Consider the following 15,530-nt stretch of genomic DNA (forward strand, 5'->3'; position numbering starts at 1 on the left):
GAAATAATTTCAAAGGAATGGGTGGCGGAAATAATACCCGTAGTCCAAACACAAATACCAAGCAATGACTTACCCACCATTCCCCTGACCATTTAACACCTGTCAGGGGTAGTTCTCAGAGTTTTTTTGTCAAACATGGAAATCAATCGCAACAGACCAATGGATGTTGGACATTATCCAATATGGTTACTGTCTGGAGCTCATTACAACTGCCAAATATTCCACATCAAAGTATTTATGCCTCTAGCTGCAGTGTCAACGGAATCTAGTGCGCACTGTATTGAGTTGTTGGTGATTAGCTTCCCCTCATTAAATATTTCCTGCCCCCTTTTCTTGTATTCCTCTAGGAGATGTTGGAGTCCCTCCATTTCATCCCAGTGAGCTCTATTGTAGTGAACGAATAGAGTTTGGCTGCTGGCAATATGCCAATGATTTGCAGATTGTGCTGCCATGTGTTTTCCAGAGGTATCAATTAGTTTGCACTCCTTTTCTAGGGAGGTGCTCCCCCTGTTTGAGAGAGTGCCTTTTTTGTGCATTGGACACTGCTAGGGATTCAGGTGTTAATTGACCTCTAATGTATATGGGATTGCAGGGCACAGACTTCTATTTTTTGGTCAATATGGGGTGTTATCATTCTAGCTTTGACAGGGTCTTTAAAATTATCTTCTGCATGACATGGCATTCCCTTAAGGAGTGGTAAATATTGTGTCCCCCCTTATGTAAAGGAACTTGATGAAAAGCTGCCACCCTGGCTATTAGTTCTTGATAGGCAGAGGCATCATCAGGTGGTGATGAGCGTGTAGGATATACGTCGGGATCCGTATCCTCTTGATGTTCTAAGTTATATGCATCCCAAGCGTCCCCTGTGGAATGTGATCATGCTCATCTATAATTGGTGAGTGAGGGGACATGTTACTAGCCTCACATTTTTTAGGTGAATCAGGTGGTGGAGTGGAAGCTGGGGTGAGGTTTGTAGGTTTGGTGAGGTAGGAATGGGAATATGTACAGGACTAGTGGCAACATTCTCTTCTTGAGAGGCTATGTAGGGATGTCTAGAGCCTCTTGAAAAGTTAGTTGTCTCTTGGAGGATTGAGGCTTTGCCAGCTGAACTATCTTCTTTGTTACCCGCTGCATTTGCAAGGTTTTTTTCTAAATTTTGGATCTAGCCATTCCTGCAGGACATAGAGGATCAGTTCGAATGAAGTTTTCAGTCTGAAGGTGAAACATTTCAGAGCAGAAGAATGCTTTGGTGCCAGTGTGCTCAGTTCCGAAGTACAGTGGCTCTGGTCTTTCAGAGCCGAAAAGAATGTTTGGTAAGTTATGGACTCAGACTTTGAAGTGGTAGAGGCCCCTGCTGTAGGCCGAACTTTTGGTGCGGAGCCCAAGGGTTTGGGCTTCCGAGCCTCTAGGTCAGTGCATGCCATGGCTTTTTTGCAGTGGCGTACTGTAAGCAGATTTTGCGGATGGAGCAGACTTTTTGGCATTTGGATCGGGGGTTAAAGTACTCACGGGCTGACACTTCTGTGCCATGTAGAAGGTGGCAGAGTCCTGTTCCATGTCAGAACTGGAATCCCATACGGCTAATGATTCCTCGAGCTGCTGATGGCTCATCTGCCTCCTCTTGTCAACCGAAAATGTCTGGTGAGTCTGCTTGTCTGAGCTGCGTTTCCTGGTGCCAGGCATGTGATCCTTTAGAGTCTTTTTGGATTGAAAGGATTTGCAGACCTTACAGGTTTCCTCTCTATGATCAGGCGACAGGCATAGGTTACAAATGGAATGCTGGTCAGTGTCAGGATTTGGAGTGTCAATTCAGACAGAAATGGAATGGCATGCATTCCACTAGCAGCTCATTTTACGAGAAGTCAGTCGAATTGAAAGAGACCCAGATCGGCCTGGCCCGTAGGTCGAGCAAGCAAGTCCAAGACCTGCCGCACAGAAAGAGTAATTCGCTTGGAATGCATGTGTAGCTACATGACCGAAACAATACACTTGGAGTTAATTATCTATTAGCCAACTGAAGGGAGCCTGAAAGTCTCGAACTGGAGCGCAAGAGATTACATCACAACACGTCAGCAGAAAAAAACAGTCTGGCAATGGAGTTGATGCCAGTGCCTACCATCACCAAAAGGTGGAGTCACACAACCTTGTGACTCGAAGAAACTTCTTCAAACAAAAAAAAAAACTTGTAATCATCCGAGCCCAACACTAGATAGCGGACATGTGCACAGCATGTGCATCTACAGCACACATGCCTCTAACTAGAGGCTGTCTTAGATAAGTCTGAATGTAAACTTGGATTGCGCTTTCGGTAAGAGACGAACAGTTTGATGGATTGTTGGTTTTATCTGCCATTTCCTTTTTTTTTTTTTAATTGCCATTTGAAATGTTTGCAATAGAAATTTTTCTGCTATATCCCAAGCATATTAATAAAAACATTTCTTTTTAAAGAACGCTCTCATAATTTTGAAGTCCTCCAAAAAGAAGCCCCAACAGAGTTACAGGAACCTCTCGTACTCTATAGAAAGACAATTGAAGATCTCAGTGGATAATTCAGTATTTGGCAAACAGGGTTGACAAGTGATGTGTGCATTTCAGCTAGAGACCTGTATTTAGCAAGCAAAGGAACAGCAGATCCATAGGTCTAGAAGTACAGAATTTTCAGTTGTGTGTATTGGCAATTAGGAGTCAGGAATAGGATTGTGGAGGAGAACAGCCCTACAGTCTTCTAGGACTCTTCTTGGTATGCACATATTATGTGTCTCAGGAGGCAATGGCTACTTAATGTACTCTGACCACAGTTCTATAGGAGGAATTATGTAATTGTGTTGAGTCTATGAAACGTTTTTTGTGAATGTCTAAAACTGAAATCTATGCTTTAGGCCATAGGTGCCAAAACATTAACTGACAACTGTGGCAACATGCTCTTCTGATTAAGAGTACTTTTTTGGTACAACTGGCTGGAACAGAGCACTTCATTAAATCATGACCCCACAGGCCATGCACTCATGACAAAATACTACGAATTCCGTTGGAAAAGCATGCCAGTGAAAAGGGAATGGCCAATCACTTATCTACTTATGAACCCCAAACCCCTGTCTACAAAAAAATCATAGTTTAGGTTATGAAAAGGGGTCATATAGGTCTGACCGAACCAATAATTCATTTAGATGAGGACAACACACCAACAGATTTATGATCGCTTGATTTTAAATCACAATTGATGGCTGGGTTGACAAAATATTCAGAGAATAATATATTCAATTTTACATATGGTAAACTATATAAATCATTAAAAGGTGCACACACTGAATGTATCCTTAACAAGCATTTGCAATGCAATAGGTCTCGCATTTATAAGAGTTTGAGCTATTGGCAATGTAAAATTACAATGCCTTTTATTTATGTTTTGGTTTTAAAACAAATAACAGGCAATTTGTCACACAAGTCTTAAGAGAACAGGGGATTGTAGTAAGGCATTCTGGTCCGGCTTTGGCATGAATGGACTGATTCCATGCAACAGTCTCATTAGGAAAGATATGCTATTAAGCACAGAGTCACTGTAGGTTAAGTATTTTATCTAAAATAACGCCTACAAATTAAGCCATCAATAATCCCCCAATTACAGTTCAGTACAAGAAAGAAGTCTCCGGGTGAGGGGTACATCTATGGGTTTGAGTTTACTACCAAGAAAATAAAAAAAAATTAAACGCAAAACTGGGGTTCTACAGAAAACCAAAGCCTTAAGAATCATACTCTTAACAGGATGGGGGTCCGAGAGGCTTGCAAAGCAATTGCCAGTTTGAAATACAGTCCTGTATAAAAACATATTATGCTACTATTAACAGGCCAACTATAAAATTGATACTTTTTTCATGGTTTTATTTACCCAAGAAAAAGGAATGAAAAGTCATCCAGCTGAACAAATAACAGCTTAGTGGTGGAAACATGCAAGTTTAGGATTGATAAATGCAACCCGATACCCAGACGTGGGAAATGTACCTTCAAAAAACAAAACCGGTAGCTATCTTGCTGATGCGGCCTTAGTATCGAACAAATTGGAGCTTAATTTTATCATGTTCACTTTCAAAATAGCAGCAGCTCGAAAACCAGAAAGATGTTGAATCTAAGTGTTGACAAACGGTAATAATCCTGCTAAATATTTGCCACCTATTTATATATTTACTTTATGTGCTGTCAGAACGGAAGACTAAACACTAGAACAAGCCAAGCCACGAAAGTGAAAGTTAAAGTGATCGGGCGGAGGCAGAGGAGAATGCAACTTAATGACCCGTGACGGAGGAGACAGATGGTGGCTGTGTCCGCGAAAGTGATCAGGCAGTGCTTTTCAGGCTGCCAAATGGTGCGCGCGCCCGGCGCACATGCACTGTATTTGGAGGCCTGAAAAGCACTAGTTTGCACTTCCAGATCCCCCTTTTACAAAAGCTCTCGCGAGAGCAGTGCTAAAGCGCTGGCTCAGGCGAGACCTAAAAAGCAGTGCACAGTAATTGTGGTTGGCTCCTATGGCATCAAACCTTCAATAACTGGCACAATTGTAGGAAACTAATGTAAAACACCAGATTGCTAATCCACAGTAGAGGTAACTCGGGCTGCATAGAGGCTCCAAGTTGTCAAGACAATAATTCCATTTGAGGAAACTGGTTTCTGTAAGGAATCTCTGGCTCACTTTTTGAACATGGTACAAACATCAAGGTCTTTCTCAGCAAACATTGAATGTGGTACCTGAACATCAACTCTGAAACCAACATTTCAGTTAATAACTAAATATGCTAAAATGTCCAAGCCAACTTAGGGCTCCCCAAAAACTCATTAAAGTGCTTTAAATGCTCCAAGTTGCCAGAAAACATCTGAACTGCAGAAGGACAACGACAAAGCCTGTCCTGATAGGACTCCACAAACTCCCACAGATGCAAGAATAAAGTTGTCTGTACCATGCACAAGTGTTACAAAGGAAGAGAAGCAGGATACATGCAGGGACTTGCCACCAGCTGTGTGTCTAACAATCTAGAGATCATGAATGTCAAACCTCCGGTCTTAACAAGCTTTCAGATGGAATATTAATGGAGGCATATGCCTGGGTGTTCAGAGACCTATGGACTACAAAGAACCAAAGCTGAAGAGCAGAAAAAACTGCAACCTTTTCAGGAAAGGTCTGAAAACTGCACTTTCATCACACATTCAATAAAATGCATCTCCTCTAAAACAGAGGAAAGAGTATTTGAGACAAAATTTACCAATAGGATTCCAACTCCTCTTTGCCCAGTGCTCTGAATCAGGAGAAACCAAGAACTCAAATAACTAAACAAAACATTCTTACCTGATCTTGTGTTGACAGCAGCGTACACAAAGTTTCAAGAGCTGCTTTTCTTACAGAGGAAATAGTGTGTCGCAAGAAAGGCCATACACGAGGTACAAGAACTGTAAAAGATTGTTGGAACCTGATGAAAAAAGTAAAAGTATATTATCTGAAACACACTGGTAGCTTACCCAGCAAATGATCATTTGATGACATTGTTGCAAGGATTAGAACATTTTAATTAACAATTTAGTCTTGATTAAGCTCTAACAGGGATGTATTAATTTGAAAAAAAGTCAAGTGATTAACTAGCAAGGGTTAGTTTTATAGATTGCTGTAAAGCGAGTGACCTAATCCAGCATATTTTTAAATAAACTTATGATATAGTATTAGTAGCCAGTGTAGTTCCACAATTGCTGTGGGAAGTGAGCAAAAAGAAATGGCAGCTGCACACTTTGTCTATTGTATTTACTTTTGTTACAATGATGCCACCCTCGCTTTAGCGTTAATTATCTTAACCTACAGCACAGGTGCCACGATTCCTTCAAAAGTAAAGAAATAGATAGAAAATGCATTTTTTTTTATTCCTTGCCTTTTGAAGAAATCCAGACACCTGCACTTTAGCTTAAGATGTTTAAAGCTAAAGCGCGGGTGCCGTCATTGAAAAAAAAAAAAAAAAATACAAAAAAAAAAAAATACAAAAAAAAATAAATAAAAAGGTACGTCGGAAAAAGAAAAGGCACGTTCGGCGATCGCATGTTACAAGAGAAAAGCACGGCCGCCATTATTCCAGTTCAAGCATGATGCGCTCATTAAATATATATATATATATATATATATATATATATATATATATATATATATATATATATATATATTCACTTAAAAAACCATAGGTTTCACACATGTTATAGTTAGCTGGACATTTCACTCACAAAAAACCAATGAAATTCCCCCGTTATAGTTACTGCAGGCAACTATAACTCACGCGACCGCAATCCTCTGCTGAGGACGTCAGATATTACATCACTGTATTTAGACACTTATTTACCCATGTCTTCTTCCATTAATCTTTAGCTATACATATATTACAAATATTTATTTTTCAGAAAGACACATATGTCATCAGTGATGTAATATCTGACGTCATCAGCAGAGGAATGCTGTCGCGTGAGTTATAGTTGCCTGCAGTAACTATAACGGGGGAATTTCATTGGTTTTTTATGAGTGAAATGTCCAGCTAACTATAACATGTGTGAAACCTATGGTTTTTTCAGTGAATTTGTACGGTTTTTTAAATGCTAATTTATTTATGTATTATTTTTTTTATATATTTATTTTACAATAAACTACGTATTAAAAATTATTATTTTTTTTTTTTTTGGTTTTCACCCTGCGAATTTTTTTTTTTTGTAAAATTATTATTTTTTTTTTGTGTTTTTCAGGGTGCGCGCACTGTGCGCACACCCCCGCGATTTAAAAAAAAAAAAAAATTTTTTTTTGCCTTCAGGGACCCCCTGACAAAGGCTAGGGGGTCAGGAACTCTCTATCCTGCCCCCTTTTCACGTTCGCCACCTTCCTTTTTCACTCTCGCACTGAAAACAAACAAAATGGCGGCCGACACTTCCTGATTTCGACCAATTCGAACGTTGACTAACATGTAACCACCAATCAGAATTACGTTCGCGCACGTTAGGGTGCTCGCACGGTGCGCGCATATAGCTATATATATGCTTTTAAATGCTATTTTCTCCGGAAATACTGAACAGATTTACACCAGACCTGCAAAAGGCACTTCCTTGACCTTATGGCTACCTCTCTGCCAAATTTCAAGTAATTCTGTTCAGCCGTTCGGGCTGTAGCTGTGTCTAAAGGTCCTATGGAAAAATGCATGGGAAAAACGCGTTTTGGGACCCCCCTTTTATCTCAGCCCCCGCTTGACGAATCCCCCGAGACTTTCAGGGTAGGAGCGGAGCGTAGCGCCCCACCTATTTTGAAAAATTCGCGAGGATTCGTCGACCGGCGCCAAAGTTATTCAAAATAGAATGTTGCGGATTGTAATATATTACCTACTGGCGGTCGCCAGTAGGTAGTTATAGTTAGGACCCTGTTTCCATAGGAAAATCGCAACATTCTATTTGGAATAACTTTGGCGCCGGTCGACGAATCCTCGCGAAATTTTCAAAACTAATGGGGCGCTACGCTCCGCTCCTACCCTGAAAGTCTCGGGGGGATTCGTCAAGCGGGGGCTGAGATAAAAGGGGGGTCCCAAAACGCGTTTTTCCCATGCATTTTTCCATAGGACCTTTAGACACAGCTACAGCCCGAACGGCTGAACAGAGTTCCTTGAAATTTGGCAGAGAGGTAGTCTACAGGTCAAGGAAGTGCCTTTTGTAGGTTTGGTGTAAATCTGTTCAGTAGATTCTGAGAAAATAGCCTTTAAATCAATATATATATCTGAGCCAGCTTACGGTGCGCTTACGGTGCGCTTACCGTACGCGCACGCCGCCGTGCGCGATTCTGATTGGCTGTTAGATCTTAGTAAACATTCAAATCGGTCGAAACCAGGAAGCGGCGGCCGCCATTTTCTCTCTCGCAGTCTGAGAGGGGGTTAAAAAACAAAGGCCAAAAACATGTAAAGGGGCTGTTTAGACAGCTCCTAAGCACCTAGCCATGTTGAGGGAGTCCTCAAATATCCCCCAAGGCCAAAAACGGAATTTTAATTTTTTCGATAATTTCGCCGATTACGCTTACCGTACGCGTACGGTATAAATTATTTAAAAAAAAAAAATATCCATACTCTCCCCACCCCATGTGCAAATGGTGACCGAAGGACACCATTTGTGCATGGCATATTAGATTTGTGAAAAATTAAAATATTACCTTTCACAACGAAGCGCATCATATGTCCTCCATGTGCGCACGGTGCGCGAAGCGCATCGTGCGTACATGGCCCATCTAGCGTAACGTGGGCACGCGGTGCGCGTAGCGCACCGCGTGCCCACCGTGCGTGCACGGCACTAACAGTGTAAAGTGGGCGCACGGTGCGCGAAGCGCACCGCGTGCTCACTGTGCGCGCACGTTGCGCGAAGCGCACCGTGCGCGCACGGAACGAACTGCGTTAAGTGGGCGCGCACGCCACGAATGGCGTAAAGTAACTTAGCATTTAAAAAACCGTACAAATTCACTGAAAAAACCATAGGTTTCACACATGTTATAGTTAGCGGAAATTTTACTGATAAAAAACCAATGAAATTCCCCCGTTATAGTTAGTGCAGGCAACTATAACTCACGCGACCGCAATCCTCTGCTGATGCTAATACTGTATTTAGACACTTATTTGCCCATGTCTTCTTCCATTAAATTTTAGCTATACATATATTACAAATATTTTTTTTTCATAAAGACACATATGTCATCAGCAGAGGATTGCGGTCGCGTGAGTTATAGTTGCCTGCACTAACTATAACGGGGGAATTTCATTGGTTTTTTATCAGTAAAATTTCCGCTAACTATAACATGTGTGAAACCTATGGTTTTTTCAGTGAATATATATATATATATATATATATATATATATATATATATATATATATATATATATATATATATATATATATATATATATATATATATATATATATATATATATATATTTTTTTTTTACTGTTGCAGGAGAGCGTGTCCCACCTGCAAAAGCATGCAGGAGAAAGCCCTATAAGAAGAGTGCTCAGAGGCTGTAATTAAAACATACAGAGTAACACATTTAACGGGAAGGTCCTCATGGGAGGTAACAAGACGAGAAAAGGCGGTACTAAGGAGGGACTACTAAGCCTATTGACCGATGAAAAGCCACCATCTACAAATCACACTGACAGGAGGCAATTAAAAAGATGGCCGGAGGAGCTTCGCGCGCATCCAAGATGGTCGCGTGAGCACAGGGCTCCACGGACCCTTGCCGCTCCTCGCAACTTATCCTGACATTATCCTGGATTTGTGGACGGATTCTGGAAGATGAACCTCGGCTGAATCCATAACTCTTCTCAGAACCAAAATCGGACGGGGGAGACCTGAAATACAGCGTCTTGCATTTTGGAGGCCCACCTGGAAGCTGTGCCCGGTGCTTTGGTGAACCGTGGGGCCGGGGAGTAGTTGAACAACAACGGCATCGGAGCCTTGCCAATGACCGCGCACCCACTTTCAGTTTCGCTTTTGCACTTCTGCATGTCCTGAGCGAGGAACTACTTTGCGCGGCTGGGGCGTCCTCCGGCCTTGGTACTGGACGGATTTGTGCCTTTTTCTCAACTCTCCCGAGCGGGCGCTTGGACAGTCTGTGTCTGATCTGCTGGTGCTCCTTTGCTATCGGTCCGGGCGGACCCCACCGGCGCGCATCGCCCAACATGGGGGGCAAGGGGGATCCCGAGAAACGGAAGGCCAAGACATCCCTGCGTGGAGGACCAGTCCAGAGTAACATCATGGATCGCTATACCCAGGGTAAAGGGACCCCCGGGCCGGCGGGTGCCGTCATGGAGGACTCCGGCGGGGGCCCGTCCGTCCTCACGGAATTGTCGCTGCAGGACGTCATGGGCGCCATCAACGGCATAAGGGAGACCATCGCCCAGCAGTACGAGGCTCTGGCCCGTAAAATTGACACGGTTGCCATTGATGTTACGTTAATCCGGGCGGATCTCTCCAAGACTAACGAGAGGGTTCAATCGCTGGACTTGGACATCCACTCTTGTCACGGATGTATCAGACCTCCAGGCAACTCTTGGCGATCTAAAGTCTGCAAACGACGCGATGTCCCGGCGGCTGGAGGATTTCGAAGGTCGGGCACGACGCAATAATATCCGTGTCATAGGTGTACCGGAGACTTCCAACAATCGTCCGGTGGACCTTATGGTCGAAGACCTCATCCTCAATCATCTTGCTCCTTCAGGCCTGAGCAAGTTCTTCGCCGTGGAGCGTGCCCATCGTGTCCCGGGCGGTAGGCCTCGACCAGGCGCTCCCCCGAGGCCTATCATTGCAAAACTTTTTCACTACAGAGACCGGGATGCGATCTTGCAGGCCTCGAGGGTGCACGGCCCAGTTAAATATGAGAATTGCTCTGTCAACCTCTTCCAGGACTTCACCCAACTCGTCCAGAAACAGAGAATGAGCTTTCAGGGGGTGAAGCGTAGTCTTCGAGATCTGGACATCAAATACTCTATGCTTTTCCCTGCCAGGCTTCGTGTGGAATATGAAGATCGGACTCTCTTTTTTGAACGCCCCGACACAGTGAGTGACTGGTTGGATTCCCTGCCGGAACCGGGAGACCGAACTGGGCGTACTGGTGGTGCCGAGGGCGGTGGGCCTCTGCAGGAATAATTCTTGGCTCTCCACTTTGACATTTCCTCCTGTGCTCAGCCAGGTTCTACTTCAATTGTATATTTTGTCTATTAATGTTTTGTCTGGGTGCGGGCGGGGACGGGTCCCTTTCCTCCTCTAGGGTCTTTTTGTAGCATGGGATTGTTAGGGCGACAGGCACACTGCAAGTTGGGGGGGCTGTATAGTCCGCAGTGGTGCAGGGTGGGGGGGTGGTAATGGTGTGGGGGTGGGAGGGTGGCGGGGGTAGATGGGTTGTGTGTTTTTTCTTTTCAAGGCGGTGTTATTGTTTTCCTTCAGTTTCAGGTGTCTGGCTGCGTGCCCGGGGACTCCAGCTTCTTGCGTTGGGATGGGGGGGGGGGGGGGGGGGGGGGACGGGTTGAAACTGATGTCTTGGAACGTCAACGGATTGGGGGACCGTATCAAACGTGGGTTTGTGTTGCAATATTTGCGTCGATTGGCCCCTGATGTGGTATTTCTTCAAGAGACGCACTTGGTGGGAAATGTATGTCATGCTATGAACAGGGGGGACTACCGACTGGTCGCACACTCTGGCTTCACCACTGGCTCCAGAGGGGTGGGCATCTTGCTGCGCTCTTCCCTTCCACTTGAGATTGACAAAGTTACTCTTGATGATAGAGGGCGCTATGCGTCTTTGACTGGGCGGTGGGAGGGGCAAACTCTTTCATTGGTTTCGGTCTATGTTCCCCTGGGCCTCCAGACCTCCACTTTCTCTGATGTGGGTCGTATGTTACTTGAACTTCCTGATAGTCTCCTGATTGTGGGTGGGGATTTTAATTCCGTGATTTCTGGCGAGTTGGATCGTTACCCTCCCAGGGCCCTCTCTGCCGCCCAGGCGTGGCTCGGCGGGTTCTTGGACACTTTCGGTCTGGTGGACTGCTGGAGGTTGCTACATCCGACACAGAGTCAGTACACATTCCACTCCGGGGCCCACGGGAGTCTCTCCAGACTAGATTATTTTCTAATGCCCGCGGCCCAGACCACCCGGGTCCGGGAGGTTAAGCACCTGGCCCGGGGCATTTCCGATCATTCCCCATTGTGGCTCCTCTTCGATACCGGGACGCGATCCGCCGGGCGGATCGCCCCCATTAACCCCTGGTACTTGCGTGACCCCAAGATTCGCAAGGGTCTCATTAAGTCGCTTGATCAGTATTTTCTGGAGAATGAGGGGTCCGTCTTGTCCTCAGTTTCCCTGTGGGAGGCCTTCAAAACGGTCCTCCGAGGACACGCCCTATCCCTGATCGTGGAGGCCAAGAAAGCTAAGAACGGGGCGGTGGTCGCGTTGGAGGCTGAGATATCGGGGTTGGAGGCTGCCTTGGAGACGGGTGTCACTCAGGACGGGCTCCATGCCCTCAACTTGAAGCAGTTCGAATATAAGTCCCTTGTTACGGATGCTGCTCGGACACTGTATAGGGAACAGCAGGGTAGACTGTATGATGCTGGGGATAAGGCGGGTAAATTGATTGCTTGGCTTGATAAGAAGGAGAGAGTGAATCGAGTGGTCCCCGTGCTTCAGACGGAGGGAGTGAGTGTGACGGACCCTGGTGAGATTGTGGAGTGTTTTGCGGACTACTTCTGTGCTGTGTACTCCCCGGTGTCTACTAGGGATGAGGCTGACTCTCGTCACTTGTTGAAGGATATTGCTTTGCCCTGCTTGTCGGTCGAGGAGCGTGAGCAGATGGATGCCCCACTTTCGGTCGATGAGATTGCAGCCGCGATTCGTTCCCTTCGCTCAGGCAAGGCTATGGGTCCCAACGGACTCCCGATTGAACTCTTATAAACTGCAACCGGATAAACTTGCGCCATTTCTCCGTCGTATGTTCTCGGAGTCGCTTGAACTCGGCTCTCTCCCTGATGACCAACGCCTGGCCACTATAGTCGTGATTCCCAAGGACGGTAAGCCTCGGGACCGTTGCGCCTCGTATAGGCCTATTTCTCTGCTGAATGCAGAGCCGAAAATCCTTGCCAAGGTTCTTGCGAACCGCCTGCTTACTGTTATTTGCGATCTGGTACATCCGGACCAATCCGGTTTTATCCCGCACCGGAATACGGCCCTTAACCTGCGGCGACTACATGGCGTACTTGCAAGGGCGGAATATCTTTCAGAGCCGGCCATCTTGGTTTCCTTGGACGCCACGATGGCCTTCGATACGATAGAATGGCCGTCTCTTTGGGCCGCCCTGGCAAAGTTTGGCTTCGGGACGGGATTTATTAATTGGGTTAAGCTCTTATACGCTGCCCCGCTGGCACAGGTGGTCGTTAACGGGAGGGTTTCCCGGCCCTTCGTTCTTGGGAGGGGCACTAGGCAGGGGTGTCCGTTGTCTCCTCTGCTCTTCGCGTTAGCTTTGGAACCGCTCGCTGCTTGGCTCCGTTGGGAACCGTCGATAAGAGGGATCCAGTGGGCCCCCGGCTTCGAGGATCGTGTTTCGTTGTACGCGGACGACATTCTCTTGTACCTCACCTCACCACGTAAGTCACTCAATGTGCTCTTTGACATCCTCACTTCCTTCGGCAAGAACTCTGGTTTGATCATTAACTGGTCCAAATCTTGTGTCTATGCTATATCTGGTGGCTTTCCTCTCTTGCCTTCTCGTTTTCCCATTAAGGCGTCCAGCTCCGGCTTTACGTACCTGGGGGTGTATGTCTCATTGGATCCTGCTGTCCGCTACGAGCATAATCTCCTTTCTCCACTTCGGAGATTGAGGTTAGACGTGGCCCGTTGGCGTAAGCTTCCCTTGTCTCCCCTCGGTCGTGCAGCACTTTTTAAAATGATGTCTCTTCCCCGATTTCTTTACGCACTTCAGAACTCCTTTGATATTATTCCGGCGGCTTACTTCCGGGAAGTGGAGAGCTTACAAAGGAGACTTGTTTGGGGCGGTCGTGCACGTATTGCTCTTGCAAAGCTGACTCTCCCCTGGTACGACGGGGGCATCGCGCTCCCGGACATCAGGAGGTACTATTGGGCTTCCCAACTATCGGCTATTAACCATGCAACGTACTCACCTGGTCCGAATCCAGCTTTCGAAATGGATAGATTTTTGTTGCCCGGCGGCAACTTTAACAGAGCGCTTTACTCTCGATCGGCTGGGAGGACCTTAACCGGTCCCACCAAGATTGCAATACGCTTGTGGAAGGCTGCGAATGTGGCCATGGGCTGGCATGATCGCTTGACGGGCGCGACCCCCTTGTTTGCGTCTGAAAGATTGGGAAGCCTCTGGACGACGAAGGGGTTCGAGCGTTGGGACACGATTGGCATCAGCAGAGTAGGTGACCTTTGGGTGAAGGGTGCGGTTAAATCCTTTGCGGCGCTGCAGAGTGAGTACGAATTGAGTGAGAGGGAGTTCTTTCGGTACGTTCAGGTTCGCCACGCATTGCTCTCGGCCATCGGGGCGGGGACTGCAGTCCCTGTGTCTTCGCCACTCGAGGACCGCATACTCGACGGTCACTTGCCCGACAGTACTATTTCCCTTATCTATAAAAAACTAATAAACATTCGGGCGGATCTCCTCGTGCGTCTGCGGGAGGCGTGGATCGGGGATGGGGTGGAACTGGACGACGAGGACTGGCAGACTGCGCTGTCCTCCCCTAGGGAGGTGGCCATACCCGCGCGTCTCCGTCTTGTCCAGCTTAAACTTCTCCACCGTGTCTACGTGACGGGCCCTCGTTTAGTTCTGATGAGTTTCTCTGAGGACGGACTCTGTAGGCGCGGCTGTGGGCTCAGTGCCACTTTTCTCCATGTTCTCTGGGAGTGCCGTAAGGTTGCGGAGTATTGGCGCCGGGTGCATGCTGTCATGGAATGTGTCACTGGGGTCGCCCTGTTGCCTGAGGTTCGCCGCTGTGTGTTGAACGTGTGGGAGCCTAACGATTATAATGCGGCTCAGACTCGGTGGGCGGCCCTTGGGAACATGGTTGCTAAGAGGGACATCGCACAGCTCTGGGGCTCCCGGCGGCCTCCCACCGTGTCAGTATGGAAGGAGAACATGGACTGGTGCATGTGCAGGGAGAAGACTGTGTATGTGGCCCGGGGTAAGCCGGGGGTGTGGGGTAGAATTTGGGGACAGTGGAACGCATACCGTGGGAACATCTGCACACCCCCCCTCGTGGACTCATCTGATGCTGCCTTGTCCCCCTGATTCTGAGGTTCCCGGACTATTGCATTTCACCTATAGACGGTTGTGGCTCTCCCGTCTCCCCCACCTCCCCCTTGATCATCCTCATTGACCACCCGAGGGTGGAGTTGGTACTGTGTGGTCCCCCAGCCGTGGTTAGACGCCTCTTTTTCAATGGTTTCCACCTTGTCTTTATGTGTTATTTTTATTTTTATTTTTTGTTTGTATTTCAAAATTTATGTATCCGGATAACTTCTGATGTGCACTCAATACTTTGTCAATTCGGCTGAGCCCCAGGGGGCCCATTGCTTTCTTGATATTGTTGAACATGTATATATTAGCGGCCGGCCCTGGTGGTTGTAGGCCCATGTTTGTATAGAATTTTTCGATGCAATAAAGGTTTTTAAAAAAAAAAAGGCCGGAAAGGGGGTGGAGTTTCAAGCCCATATCCTGAATACAGCACGTCTCGAAGAGACACCGCAAGCAAGCACTGCCTAAGAGAGACCACACAAAAAAAAAAATACATAAAAAGACGACCACCCATAGGTGCCAGAATTCAAAGTGTTGTTGGCTAAAAAGCATGGGGCAGTTAAAAGGGTCACATGCAGACAACTAGGAATGTCGAGGCTGCAAAAAGAGGCCAAGGGAACTCTGGCCTATTCCCTGCTTTTTCCCCTCAAATTTGAAGGTCCTGGCCAATCAGCGAGCCCATTTCTTTACCG

The 15,530-nt window shown here is 46.5% G+C and overlaps 1 protein-coding gene across 2 annotated transcripts in view; it reads right to left on the reverse strand.

Annotated features, from left to right (window-relative positions):
* Window positions 1-15,530, reverse strand: part of BTAF1 (B-TFIID TATA-box binding protein associated factor 1) — an 852,875-nt gene that overhangs the window by 462,209 nt on the left and 375,136 nt on the right. For both annotated transcript variants that reach the window (XM_085606166.1, XM_085606165.1), the window contains exon 14: window positions 5,336-5,456. In XM_085606166.1, the coding sequence (XP_085462292.1) occupies window positions 5,336-5,456 (121 nt within the window). The remainder of the gene's footprint in view (window positions 1-5,335; window positions 5,457-15,530) is intronic.

The sequence above is a fragment of the Triturus cristatus genome, chromosome 1_2 (assembly GCF_964204655.1).
Source record: "Triturus cristatus chromosome 1_2, aTriCri1.1, whole genome shotgun sequence".
Classification (NCBI taxonomy): Eukaryota; Metazoa; Chordata; class Amphibia; order Caudata; family Salamandridae; genus Triturus; species Triturus cristatus.